The sequence below is a fragment of the Phragmites australis genome, chromosome 8 (genome assembly GCF_958298935.1).
Source record: "Phragmites australis chromosome 8, lpPhrAust1.1, whole genome shotgun sequence".
NCBI classification, from domain to species: domain Eukaryota; kingdom Viridiplantae; phylum Streptophyta; class Magnoliopsida; order Poales; family Poaceae; genus Phragmites; species Phragmites australis.
Genome location: NC_084928.1, coordinates 10,186,348 through 10,200,914, shown reverse-complemented (window position 1 = coordinate 10,200,914; position 14,567 = coordinate 10,186,348). Strand labels below are relative to the sequence as shown.

General features: G+C 40.1%; 2 protein-coding genes across 5 annotated transcripts; both read right to left on the bottom strand.

Annotated features, from left to right (window-relative positions):
• Window positions 1-1,931: 1,931 nt before the first annotated feature.
• On the bottom strand, window positions 1,932-4,808 carry LOC133925841 (uncharacterized). The gene is made up of 5 exons (XM_062371591.1): window positions 4,405-4,808; window positions 2,881-3,005; window positions 2,714-2,805; window positions 2,346-2,432; window positions 1,932-2,184 (listed from the first exon to the last, which is right to left on the bottom strand). Exons 1-5 carry the CDS (start codon window positions 4,746-4,748, stop codon window positions 2,071-2,073), a joined length of 762 nt encoding a protein of 253 aa, XP_062227575.1. The 5' UTR covers window positions 4,749-4,808; the 3' UTR covers window positions 1,932-2,070.
• A 1,952-nt stretch (window positions 4,809-6,760) lies between these two features.
• LOC133926592 (O-fucosyltransferase 15-like) lies at window positions 6,761-12,586 on the bottom strand. 4 transcript variants are annotated; one of them, XM_062372599.1, is made up of 10 exons: window positions 12,152-12,586; window positions 11,608-11,697; window positions 11,397-11,493; window positions 11,203-11,273; window positions 10,472-10,560; window positions 10,235-10,355; window positions 9,999-10,142; window positions 8,710-9,038; window positions 8,295-8,535; window positions 6,761-7,921 (listed from the first exon to the last, which is right to left on the bottom strand). In XM_062372599.1, the coding sequence occupies exons 1-10, from the start codon at window positions 12,377-12,379 to the stop codon at window positions 7,610-7,612; spliced, it is 1,722 nt and encodes a 573-aa protein (XP_062228583.1). In that variant the 5' UTR covers window positions 12,380-12,586; the 3' UTR covers window positions 6,761-7,609. The 4 variants fall into 4 exon arrangements, with proteins under 4 accessions (XP_062228583.1, XP_062228584.1, XP_062228585.1 ...); XM_062372600.1 differs by having other exon boundaries at window positions 6,763-7,921; window positions 11,203-11,264; XM_062372601.1 differs by having other exon boundaries at window positions 6,773-7,921; window positions 11,397-11,489; window positions 12,152-12,194.
• Between the last annotated feature and the right edge of the window lie 1,981 nt (window positions 12,587-14,567).

The window sequence follows — 14,567 nt, the reverse complement described above, 5'->3', positions numbered from 1 at the left end:
ATATGGACCTTTCTTATGCTTCATATGGTAGGTTAAAATGGACCTTAATTATGTCTTGGTGTCATTTATGTGATGTTTTAGCTAATTTCTTCAAATTTTTATGTATGACGGTGATATAATTCAGTATTCCTCAATTATAGCCAACACGCTCATATTCATTTCTCACGAGGACAACCGAAACATGTCCACAATTTTTGAAACAACTCAATTAGGTCATGTAGGCTCATCAAACATATGAAAAATGAATCAAAAGTATTCATGCAGTTGTTATATACATGTGCTCTAGAGACTTAGCCAATTTCATCTCATCCAAACTCAGGGTGAGAGGGGTAAGCACACCAAAAGTCAGATGCAAGATCACCATAACCACCTCGCTCAACCAATCAGCTTCACAGCACATCCAACAACCCCCCCCCCCCCCTCATACGGTCTTTAATTTGGCCAACCAAATAGAAACTCATCTTAACATGCCCTTACTGAAACAGCCAACCAAATACTCTTCTTTTCAGCAAATACGGTTCTGCTCAGCTTGAGTATACGATGCATGCATACAAAAACCCATCCGAGCAACCAATCAAACCCTCTGTGCTTAGTGCGGGGCACCATCGTGCTTCAGACAAGCTGCAGCTGGGAGCTAGATTTGTGTTGATGACTTCCATTTGACAAGGGAATTGATGATGCTATTGTGCGTAGTTTTAGGAACTGAGGCTCATAGTTTGGAATTAAGGGTCTCTTTGATAGACCTTAAGCTCTAAGAATTTATAGGTACACTACGGATGTTTGGGTGAGCTATTGTTTCTATTTAGACTAAAAATAGAGGCTTAAACCACTTTATTTTTAACTTACAAAGTTTAGATCTGAGTTAAAGCTGAAAGCAGGAGCCCTACCAATCAAGGACTAAGTTTCAAATCTAAAACTATAAATCTGGAGTGAGTTTTGAGTTTCAGATGTGAAACCTCATTTCTCTAATGCGAGTTTTAAGCAAACTTGATGGAAGTTTAAAAAGTTCTTGAAAAAAATGGAGACATCGTTGGGTTAGGGTTCTCTAAACCGTTATATCTTAAGCGGTATATTAAAGAGGAGAGTTGAGCTTTGCCTTACCTATAGGAGATAGAACGACTCCAATATCTTAGATTGGATTTAAATGGTCCTATAAGATTTCAATTCTGTGCCGAACTATAGAGTATGAGACCACAAAACAGGCAGTCGATAAGTCCAGGTAATCCAATGCTGATTTATAGCTTGTATCCTGCATCAGGGAACGTCGTGGTCATTTCTTGTGTTCTCTCTCCACCTTGTAATTTAGCTAGCTTATGCAACAATAGTTCATAAGCTCCCGTCTACGTCCAAAGTCAAGCACCTGTTTTCATTTCATTTTATGGCGTTTGGAAGAGGGTTGTTGCTCTAGGAATTTTTTAGGATTTGGTTGAAAAGATTTAATCCTAATTTGAACTAAATCCCAAGTATTTGGACCCCAAACCCTCCCTATTCGAAGTCCAACCTAGCCCTCTCAGTATCGGCGGACCCACCTTGGTGCATGGGTATGCAGTTGCATACCCAACTTTTTTGGAAAAATCAATTATATATACAATATATATTAGATATACTGTGTAGTACGTAGCTAATTGGATCTAAAACTCACAACCTTAATCTTCTATCGGATATCTGTTGTCAGCCCATCCTCACTTCCGTATACTCCCATCAGCCTATGACTCACGCATCTAGTTACCCACCAGCTCAATTACCCTTCGCGAGTTCGCCTCCTCACAATCTTGCATACCCAACCTAGAATTTCTGGGTCCGCCACTGCCTCTCAGAGATCACGCATGTACAGTTTCTTCTAACAGTATCAGAGTATCAAGTTTGTCACTGAACACGGCTCCAGAAATGACGACATATAAACTCAGCGACGATATGCCTTACACACATCAGAAGGGGCTGTCCTTTATTCAATATATACGAATATGCATCGTTTGCTTATACATAAATATATTGAAAAGGTAGCAAGTATACAACAAGTGCAGAACTTGATAATGGCGTGGACTTACATCAACCTGCCGTCAGCATTGATCAGTTTGGCGGTGTCCTAGCACCCAGTGCTCTTGAAAGCTCTCTAATAATGATGGACTTCTCCTTAGCTTCTTTATCTCCTTCAAAATGACATTTTCGGGACATTTCTTCAGCCTGAGGTTACAGAACGTGGAAAGGCGGATCAATAGTCACAGTAATAAGCAGGCCTAATGCGAACTTGATTAAGACTGAAGTATCATATACAGAAGGATAGATATACAATGAGTAAGTATATAGCCAGAAATAATACAAGATGAGTAACGAAGTTTTCTAACCCAGCTTCTTAAAGGAGCTATTTGTTCTTTGATCCTATCGGCATGTGGTCGCATTGCATCCTTCCCTTTAGTTCTGACATCATCTACCTAAAAGGAGACATCAATATTGTTTCAGAGGGGCGATTTGCCACTATATGTTTATCATAAATCAATTAATTGACAATCAAGAAATAACGATACAAAAACAACACAACTACAACACTCTACACAAACAATGAAGTCCACATAAAAGTATAAAACAGATAAAGAACATACCTAGCCATAAACCTAGCATTATCTTTTACAATCTGATAAGGTGTCTTCTCTTTTTGTTAGAACTTAAAAGGCCATATATTTTTTCTGATATGCTGTTCAGTTCAATGACTTACTGAATGCAACTGTAGCTTATCTGCTGTGTACCATAGCACAGCTGTTGCTCCTCCGAACACCAAAATAGTGGCAGCAATAAATGCCTTCCCAACTGTAAAATTCTAAAAATGTGAACAAAGATCTTCAAGACCACTACAATTCAAACTATTGTGGCAAGAAAATATACTTTGTGAGTGTCCAGCGATTACAGCCTTCAACTTCTCAGGGTCCACGGGAGGTGGGTGTCTATCCCGTCTCCGGTCATTGGCTGTTGATGCTGAGTAGTGAAACTGTTCATTTGGAAGCTGCCATCTGCAAACAAAACCACAATAAACAAAGGAAAGATAATGATAAGACATTACCACATTCTGTTTTACAGCATCAACTTAAGTGCATGACGGAATGTCTGAGAGCCTAAGAGCATAGGAAATGCTCAGTTAGCAATTCTAGATCACAAGAAAGCCCAGAAGCTAGTATGCTAGAGAAGCTAGAAAGTTGAAACACATGGTACCAAGTTGAGTTCCCTATGCCTACTGATTAGTACGAAAGATTCAGCTGTTAGAAATATATGGCTCCCTTACCTATAGGCATAAATGCACAACATCCATGTAGTCGATCGCATCCCTAGAGACTAGAAGACCCATAATCAGTGCTTTTTGAGGGGAAACACAAACGCTTTACAGTATCAGATGATCCTCACTTATGAATTTAGGAGCACGAAGGAACATGCTACTTAGAAAAGAGCATTATTCATTATTCATGATTTAAAATATGGATATAAGAGTGTAGAGTATACCTTGTTTCCTGCTTGAATGATCACAACTATTTAGTGATATATCAGACAATACGAGCATGTATCGACCTATAAAAATTTAAAATTCAATTTTACATTCATAATTCATGTTCAGTAGTTTGATTTAGTCCTTTCATATCCCCATAGCTGTATCAGGCTGACAGCTCAAAACAGTTTTCTGCTTGAGATTTAGGATTCTCAATAAATATAGGCTAATTCAATCAGTGCTAAATGCTAGTAGTAGCCAGTTATTTGAATATTGTAAAATTTGAGAGAATCATAGTTTGCTCCTGTTAGATCACACATTACAGGCATGTAACCAATCGATCAAGTTGTGCATTCTGGTCTGCATGAATCATACAACAACAACAAAGCATTTGTCCTAAGTAAGTTAGAGTAGGTTAGAGATGAAAACCATAGGATTTAATTAAAAAGATGATGAGAAAACAGTAATTATAAAAGTATCAGTGATAATAAATATAGTAAAAGTAATAGCGCTATCATACTGATGCATAAGTTAGGGTTCCGTTCATAGATTGCTAACTTCCGTATGGTTCTATGTAGCTGAATATTTGAGTGGCACAAATATATCTTGATCGAGAGAACCGTTTTCATAAGAGAGCAAACCCAACATCTAATGTTAGACAGTTTCTACTGTAATGTGCATATTGCCGTAGATGTGCTTTTTCCCGTCTGCCTACTAAGAATTACTTGCTCAGGTCAAAATATGCATTATGGATGTTCTCAAATGCACAATTGCAGAATTGATTGTTCGTGTAACCAAGCACGCAGCATAAACGATCGGGTACAAAATTAGCCAGTGCAGCACAAACGCCTACGTACACGTGCGCGCCCGAAATTAGGAACTAGTCCGCACGAAAAATTAGGAGCAAAAGGCCATGGGGCGAAGGGCGGCACCTTTTGGGGCCGAAGGTGGCCTGCGGCAGCGAGACGTAGGAGCGGAGCGGGTTGAGCGCGTCGGGGTGCACGCCCGCGGCCTCGGCCCCGCCCGGTGGGAGGGCCCAGCGGGAGCACGCCGAGAGGGAGGGTTCGGCCAGGGGCGGCGTCGCCTTGATGGGCACGGAGTGGCGGAGGATCTCCGGCAGCACGTCGGGCGACGGCTGCGCGGACGCCGGCCCGGGCGCGGAGGCGGAGGCGGAGGCGGGGAGCTTCTGAGCGAGGCGACCGACGGCGTTCTTTGACTCCTGGAGGAAGTAGGAGCCCTCCTTGGCGGCGGCGAGGCGGCCAGCGAGGAAGCTCATGGACGCCGGCACGGGGCAATTTATTCGCAGTGGGGGTGCTTTTGTAGGTGGTGCGGCCGTACGAGGGACATGGCGGTAACATAAGGAGTGACGTGGAGGGCAGCGTGGCTACATTTATACGGCTTTTTTTTTCTTTTTTATTCTCCATTTCTTTAGAAGTATTAATTATCTTTGTCTTTAGAAAAGATGCAGCTGCGCAAGGGATTTTGTGTTACTAGCGTATAATCATTGCCTGTTTAGTGCTTCTACATTAGTAATATCTTTGATGAATCAATATATTCTCCGACAATATTATTGATGAATTCTCTCTTAGAGTCTCCCGTGTGTTTGGATGATCCTTCTAGCTAGTTGTGTTGTCCTGATTGTAATTCAGTATAGTCTCATGTTTAGATGTGCTTCTTGCCGTAGTGAGATAATAGGGGTAGTGTTTCCTTTCAGGGTGATTGTATCACCCGTCTTGTCTTAACTCTTCTTTTTAAAAAATTAATCAATTTAGAAGAAATTAGGTGGCTTTATATTAAGAAAAAATAGTCATCCAAATTTATATTAAAGAGAACTCGTACTTATATGGTCTAGATGTATATTTACATCATTCTTTAACTTCTTTTAAAAAAATTAATCAATTTAGAAGAAATTAGGTGGTTTTATATTAAGAAGAAATAGTCATCCAAATTTATATTAAAGAGAACTCGTACTTATATGGTCTAGATGTATATTTACATCATTCTTTAACTTCTTTTTTTTAATATAATAGGCACATCTCTTGCTTATTTATTTCGGAAAAAGTTTCAAATATGATTGTAAGTTTTCGAGAAACTAGTCTAGTTTTAATAGAATTTGACCTGCAAGGTCCTATTAGTTTGTTGAAAGCCATTAAAGAAACCATAGTCCCCGAGAATTACACCTTTTGGTACCGGATTCTAAAAAGATACACTGTTTTTCAGGAACCATTCATTTCGAAATTCAAAAAAAATGTAGTTGCATCGGAAATGATAGATTCGCCAAAAAAGACCAATTGTGCAAGTGGCTACAGGTTTGCGGAGTTAAGAAAAAGAAAAGGCAAGTTTAGGAAGCTAAGTGGCACAGCCTCTCACAAGTTTAAGAAGCTACGATGCAATTTACTTTTTTATATTAAATAAAGGTATTATTGCTGGAATAAACATTTATTTGATACAATCCATTGTATCAAATAACGATGATGAAAAGGAACTAACGATGATGAAAGAGAAACTGAAAGAAGAGAGAGACGAGACAAAGAAATGGACTTAGGTAGTGTCACATAAAAGAAATTTTGAAATTGAGGACTTACGAAATTCAGACAACTTAGCTGGTTCAAGTGCACTTACTCAAAACAAGAAAACAAAACAGAAAGCAAAGGAAAAATGTTTATATGGTTTATGAGTTTACCATATTGAGACTTAAGGAAAAATGCAAACCATTTTCACTTAGTTTGTAAATCTAAATACTCCTTCTATGCTAAGTAATATCTTTGTTATTTCTGTCATGCTACTAACTTTTATGTTTGTATTCTGTCAGAACCACTGTTACGGGATATGGAGATTTTCGTTCCAGTGTGTTCTCATTCCCAAATAGACTCCTGAATCTAAATTCAAAGAAAAGAAATCGAACAAAATAAAGAGACGTGTTGAACCATACAACGTCTTGGGCAGCAAGTCGTTTCAGCTAAACACCTTCCTCTTCTGCAAGATAGCATTGCCCAATTCCTTTGCCTTGGCCAACAAGTCCATTTGCCACATCAGTCAACTATAGCTGCTCTTCCCAAAGAAAAGGATTAAGCCTATTGACCAGCTTATGATATCATAAACTGATAGCATTAGCTTCTTAAACTATTCATATGCGTCTAGAATTCTGCGATGCTGATCTGTAACAGTAGCCATGGAGCACATCACACGAGACTAACTGGCCAGGCTCTCTTTTATATCAGCAGCAACAGACAATCACCAGGACTGCATACAAATTACAAAATATGCCTTTCAATAACACTTGTACCAACACCAGACATGAGGTGGTTCAGAATATCATTTGCCAGACACTTCGATTCACACTTTTGCAGACATTGCCAAAGAAAACGAAGGAAAGCAAAGAAAATAGTCCCCAGAGAAGCATTGTAACAGAACAGAATATACAAGTTTGCCCTTGGACGAGCACAAATAGAGGTTGCACAAAAAGGAGCATTCCTCTCAATGACAATGTAAGCTTTGGCAGTTGATATAAACTTACAACATTGCTACGCCTCTTATGGTACAACACTACTTGATAATTAAAAAATGGTAACAAAGGAGGCGAGATGCCACCTGGCCCCATCAAGCGATAACAAACAAAAATGAAGATGGCATACTCGGTTCACAGAAATCTGGCAGCCTAACTTGTTGAATGGTAATCCGAGTAAAACTGAGGCACTCTTAAGACTAGAAAGTTGTTGGTCAGCTTGCCCAACATAATATTCCTTTGGTCAGATGCAGATGATGCACCTCCATTCACAGAATAGTAACTGAGCCCTATCAAAAATATGGCAGCACTGCTGTCCAGATGCAAAATTTAGTCCTTAATCCACTTCCATCACACAGGAGACAAGAATCTGCCAAATAATCCAAATCCAACAAAATGTTTAGTTGATCAGGGCAGTAAGCGAATGGATGAAGCTGGTCAGTTATACTGCTTCTCTGCTACAAGTGAGACCTCAATCACTGCATTTTTTTTCAATTTGATCACAATAGTAGTTCAGGAGCAAGAGATGTCCAGATGTCAGCCAAAGCACAAAAGAACTAGCTTTGGCGGTCTCATTGGTATGTCGTTCTTCTCAATAAATATTGGTATAGGCACAAGAAACTGTCAAAGTGTCAATGCTCTGTTCTGCACATGCACTCTGGACATCGTGGATGTCTAAATATGCTTCTTGCAACAGGCCTCTCATGAACTTGCTTAGTTTGCTGTATGAGTTTTCTTACTCTAGTTTCAAATTCCTTCCATTCAATGGTGGCATTGTTCACAAGTATGCTGGCTAGCCGGCGCTTGTTTGGCCTTATTGTGGGAAGGTCCCCACCACCATAGTACATGCGGTAGCCTTGAACAAGAGAAGAGAATTGACTTCCTGAGTCTGTCATAGCAAATGCATCGGCAGCTGCACAAGCAATGAAGTCCAGTGCTGCCAACTGCAAATGGGAGGTGCACAAATAAATTATTCAATTAAGTGTAGCCATAATTCAAAAGATACTAATGTAAATTAGAAAATGACATAGTCCTTGTCTTATACTTTATGCCACTCAAGTGGTACTGGCTTGCTGCCCACATGAATTACCTTTATAGTGAAAACTGAATATAAAATTAGCACTTCCCTGGCATTGCACATGTTAACCTCTATGTATGTGAGAATAATTATTTTGTTCTAGGACAGAATCTATTCATTAGGGACAAAGTAGTAGGTACCAACTACCTGAATTTTCTATTCGCATGCTAACACTGTCTATACATCTTTTCTACCTAAATCATACAAGAGATCACATAAAACATCTTGCAGAAATTTACCTGAGATGAGAAGTTCCTAAATGGTTCAAGCTCAGATGGAGAAAGAAGGGTTTCTTTAGTTACTAAAGCAGGATAAAGACGACTTATGGCAGCCATCCTATGCCTCCCTCCATAAATTTCAGCACCTGCAATGTAAACATTTGTGCTGCGCTTGAAACCAATAGCGGCAAGCATAAGCACAGCCTCTTCAGGTGCAAGGGGGCATTTGCCTTCAGACCGTAAGAAAGCAGCAGAGGGCAACCTAAAATGATATGGTACAGTCAGAAACAGTGATGGATTGAAAAAAGGCGACAACAGATCAATAATAGGAAGACATTTTGGTTTAACATGACACATTTTCCTAACATAGACAGGAAAAAAAATTGTTTATGGTCATGTAAATGTTAACCGGGAAGAAAAATAACTGCATGCATACTTTGTTGTCTTCTTGATTTCTGTCAGAGCAGGAAAGTGAATTTGGCGATAAGCCTCCAACTCATCTTCCTCATCTTTGCCACCACCAAAGTAACATAATGAGTACGCAACCATATCAATCTCAAACCGGAGATGGACAGCCAAATATTTGGATGCATGACTCGTGTTCCCATTGCCGACAGATTTGATGGCAACCTGACCTAAAAGATTATCCTCCAAAGATGACGAATGAGGCCCAGGGCCATGTAACCTCTCAACAAGAAGTGCACCAGTTTCTTGTATTTTGTGTACAAAACGAAGAGCATGAAAATTACATCTGCATCGCAGTCTCTGTGAAACAGTAAGTGTGCATATATACAGTCAGAGCATGCACTAGATATTCTCCCTATGGAAAGAACAAAACAAAGGGATCAAAAAGCAGCAAGGTAACAAATATTTATCTGCAGAATACTAAGCTGCCAGTCATTCATATCTTTACAGTTAAAAATGGAGAGAATAATCAGTTCATCATATAAGTTGCACTAAAGAACTTTACACTGATGTAGTTTATTCAACTACAAAGGAACAAATTAACCACCACATGCATTTTCACTTATCACACAAATGAGAGAATGATAAAACTTATGATTTTATCTCATTTCCCTGAACGTGCCCTTTTTGTTTCTCCAATTCTGGAATGAGTTAGAGCATGAAACTTGGCCAGTTGCACACAATATATACTGTATTCACTATTTATATTTTCAATTCCTTTTATACTTTGCAAAAATACATAACTTTACATGAAAATGATACTTTTGACTAGATAACCAAGAATTATAGCTTCTTCATTGAAGCTTATTATAAACATAGTCCAAGCAGTGTCGAAAGGGAAAAGAATTTTCAAACACAACACTAAACCATTTCCTACTCCAGTATCCTAGTGCGAAACTCAAGAAATTAATGGATTGAGTTGCAAGGAAGCTGTGCAGGCAAATGGTACCAATCAGCGCAATATGGCAACCCCTCTAGTCAAAAGTAAGTGTTGTATCTTCCTCCAAAACGTAAAAAGTAGTAAGTGCTATACTAGAACGGGTGCAGTCAAACTTTTAATTTTGACAAAAAAAATATATATCTTTGTGAATATATAAATAGGCCATATGATAGATTTGTCTTAGAAAATACTTTCATATTACAATTTTATTAGATTCTACAGATATATTACAAATAATATAAATCGGCGACCGAAATGGTGTTACAAATGACCATGTCGATGTCCAAAATGAACTTACTTGTGATTGATGGGAGTAATACCTGAAGTTCAGAAGGTATTGGGTCAAAAGATAAGCGATTGCCAAATCCTATAAAGTGAACAACTTTGTTCTTCAGTAAAATTGGCAGTATTTTTTTCACATATAAACTTGGCTTTGCCTCTTTCATGACATCTGTATCATTAACCTACAGAAGAGTTAGACAATAGTGAACTTGAAAACTAATTTTCTCCTTTCCTCTACAGAACTTTAGGCAAAACTGAGATATCAGTTGCTTACAAGGCTGCCAACCGCCTCCAAGTCTAATGATTGCAACTCTACCGGAAGATCCTTTACAATCCGAATATCAGATTTCAAATAATTGATAAAATAATCCTCCTGATATATATCGCCAAACTGGCTAAGATATCAAATTTAATTTGTCACTTACAGTGAACAAAAGATTCAGTACTTGAAACAAGCTATTTGAACATCAGAAATAAGACAAATTTGTTTTTAAGAAACAGTAACGTATACCTTTTGTCCAGCCAAACATTACTGTACAAGAATTTGGGGATGACAAGAGTTGCATTGAGCAACCGAGAAATGGTAACAGCATTACATATCTGTTAATGGACAAAAAAATGATCAATATCAACGGCATATGTATAATTACCAGCTCACACAAAAATCTTAATAGCGAACAGCAGTTTCCTGAGCAAACTGTTCAGAGTAAGCGATCAAAACTAAAGGGTATTTCCGGACATAGATATGACTAAAATATTTGATACTACTAAACAATACGGCACCACCATGAAAGCCATTGCTCTATACAGTCAATCACTCCATTTAAGCCCAATATTAAGCAGAAGTCTTGAATTGGGATTGATAGAAATAAGGATTGTTGTCATCCTTGGCAAGTTCCATTAAAAGTTGAGCGGACGTTGCTGGTATAATCAAGGGATAATTCATACTCAATTCTTCTTTGGAAGACAAGTTCCATTCGATTTGTGAAGCCCATAAAATAAGACACCGTGATATTGGTAATCCCTAATAAAGTTTAAGTAAAACCCTAACCCTGCTTTCTACAATAGGATAAAAAAAAGAAACAAAGTCCTTTTTTGCCATCTATCTAAATGCAACAAGTGCATACAAATCATCTCTATATGCGAGAATAAAAAAGAATTTTTTGCCAGAAGCTTTGGGGAATCCAGTTGAATATATATACTTGATGCCACACATCTACTTAGAACTAGTGGACTACTCACCGCAACCCTTTGTTGGTTTATGCCACCATTTGCACTGATCATGATGTAACCGTTGGTTACCTCTTCAGTCACTAAAAAATATGCAAGTTAAAAAAGAAATTAGTGAATCAAAATATGCGGGAAACAAGTATTAGTATCAGAATAAATGCACACTGGCAATATTGAGTAACATAACATATTAACATGCTAATTACCTGATGCTTCCCAATCCCTTTGGTCAGAACAAGGCCTCCACATAGTAGCATTTATCGGCTCTATCCACAAATCCTTAGGTTCCGGCCTGGTTTCTGCCTAGGTAATTAGCATTACACATTACCAGTGATATATCTCAATGCACATGTATGTGCAATATGTGAACTAATTGCAAATACACAACGTGCATTTATCTGAATTTATGAATGTTACCTCTCCCAAGGCATGGGCTGCCAAGGCAAGTAGACGGGTGAGCATAACCTTGTGAGGCCTCTTCTCTTTTGCAGCTCCAGCCACCTCTTCCTTCAAACATTTCAACAGTATGAATCACGCCTCAGCAAAACTTCACTAAATCCAGCACCACAAGTAAACAGCTTCTATTATAAAAGGTAATTTTCATGGCATTCCAGAATTACATTACCCTAACACTTTAGGCCCAGGATAACGTGATGCCAGCAATCGAAGATCTTATGAACAGTAGTACTAAGGAAACTTAGTGTATGCTTTTTACATAGGTTTGAAACATTATCGCAGCTTGGAACACTAGCTCCCCGCCTTCATCCTAAAATAACTTCTAAACCAAGGCAGATTGCGAAATGAAAGGAACTGGCACACACATCCTAGGCTAACATTTTGAATTGTGAACTGCCGAGTCATCACACTTCCATTCCCCCCAGCAGCCTAACCACATCAACCCAACAGGATCAAAGCCACGAGACACCCATAAGTAACTAGAGGAAGCCAGCCACGGCATTACCAGAGTAGTGAGGGACGAGTTGGCGGCGTGGGCCGCCGCGGCGCGGGGCGGGTGGCGGCGGAGGCGGAAGTGCGGGCGCGCGGCGGGGTCCTGGAGGCGGGAGAACATCCACCAGTTCATGACGAAAAAGAAGGCCACTAGCGCCCCCCACGCCAGCAGCCCCCGCGGGCGCCGCCACCCCCTGCGCTGCCGCCGCCTCGCCTGCAGAGGCAGCGGCGCCTCGGGCATTGGGGCGCCGGATTTGGATCTGGACTAGCGGGGTTTGGTGGGAATCGAGCAGAGCAGGGAGCAGGAGATGCGGGGTGGTTCGTCGGATCCCGCGATCGCAGCGCGATTAGTTTAAGCTGCGGGTGTGATTGCGAGGTTATTTTTTATTTTATTTTTTTATGCGGCCCGAGCTCTGCAGAGCAGCAGGTCGGAGACGAGGGAGATTAGTTGGGGGTAGCAGTGGCAGGGAAGGAATCCGTGAATTTAAGAATAACTACCGATCCTTGTTAGTTACTAGTTTTATAAAAATTTATTTAATTTAAAAATAGTGTTATTAGTTAAATAAAAAAGGTTGATAAATCTCTACTCCTTTAAAGCAGCTCTTTTTAAAGCAGCTCTTTCGTCGTGCGTCGTTCTCATCCTGGGCCAAAATCGTGCGTCGTCCTCACATCCTCACAGGCCCAAAAAAAAAACTAAAATCCAGACGGCCCAACGTTCACGCCCTAGAGATCCCCGAGCCGCAGAAGCCGTCTGCTAACCCTATCACGCACGAGCTACCGAACTCCTCGCGCCGCAGCCGACCGCCGACCGTCCCACGGATGCGCCGGAATCACCCCGCGTCGTCTCCCGCGCCATGGCCGCCGCGTTGCAGCTCCCACGCAGCTCCCACGCACGCCGCCTGCGCCGTCTGCGCGCCATGGCCGCCGCGTTCTCCCATCCATGGCCGCCACCAGAGCTGCCGCGATTAGCCCGCCGCGTTGTCGATCCCGACCCTCCATCTCCCCCTCGCAACGCCGGTTTTTGCTGGTGGTGCTCGACGGCGGGACGGTCCAAAGCAAGCAGATGGTGGTAACCACCATGCACACAGCACGTCTCAAGCTCCTGCAGCAACTGCTCGTCTCCGTAGTAACCGCCAGTACAAAAAGGTTTGCCCACTCCTTCCATTCTGCAAATTACCCACTCCTTCCATTCTGCAATACCTGTTTCCACTCTTACAGATGTTCCCACTCTGCTACTAGCCGTGTAGGGTAGCCCGCCGGGGAATAGAAAAAAGTAGCCGAGGAGGAGGAGGGGAGAAGGCTAGCGAATAATTTCTTCTGGTACGATTGCTGTGATTGGTACGATTGCTTGCTCCTTCATTTTCCCCCTTCTCTGGTTAGCACTTCATACTTTCTGTGATTGGCACGTTTGCTTGCTCCTTCATTTTCCCCCTTCTTTGTTAGCACTTCATACTTTCTATGGTTTAATTTCATATTTTCATTCATGAGATTGGAGTAAATGGTACTGCTATACGCTATCTGACACAGTCACAAAAAGGATCTGCATTCTGAGACTCCTGTGGAGATAAAAATAGGATACATGTAGCTATTTTCTGAGTTCAAAGCTATTTTCTGATTGTTCAAATACATATTCTTTGGAAATAGTACTGAATTAGATCAATCTGCAGTTTAGATATGCACATATTCTTTAGAAATAGTACTGAATTTTCTGAGTTCAAAGCTATTTTCAAGTAGACCAATCTGCAGTTTAAATAAGATACATGTAGCTATTTTTTGATTGTTCAAAGCTATTTTCTGATTGTTCAAATACATATTCTTTGGAAATAGTACTGAATTAGATCAATCTGCAGTTTAGATATGCACATATTCTTTGGAAATAGTACTGAATTTTCTGAGTTCAAAGCTATTTTCAAGTAGATCAATCTGCAGTTTAGATATGCACACACAAGTTTTGCATCATCAAGTAATCAGGTTAAATAATTAGTCATTGAGAGAAACAACAAAAATATTGTGAGGCTAGGCCATGATGTTTTCAATGTTGTCAGTGCCAGGTTTGCATAAGTTTCTTATTTGAAGCTTTCAAATTGATACAAAACAGTTTCAAGCTTTGGCCTTTTCAAGGCTATTTGACAATGCATTTATTCATACGTGCAAGAGAAAGGTGCAGAGTTGTCTTAGGTTTTTTTTAGACATCATTATTTTAACTCTTAAGTACTTCTGGAACTTCATTTATTAGTTGACAAGAAAGGGAATATGATTTCCAACAATCTACTGCTAAGTTACATGTGCAGCTCCACATGCATAATTAATTAATGTTTGGGAGAATCACAAGGTTCAATTCATCAATACTTGCCTAATTAAATGAAGTGATTAGAATCATTCTACTCCAGTGCACCTGGCCTGACTGGAAATCTAGAAATAGCACATGA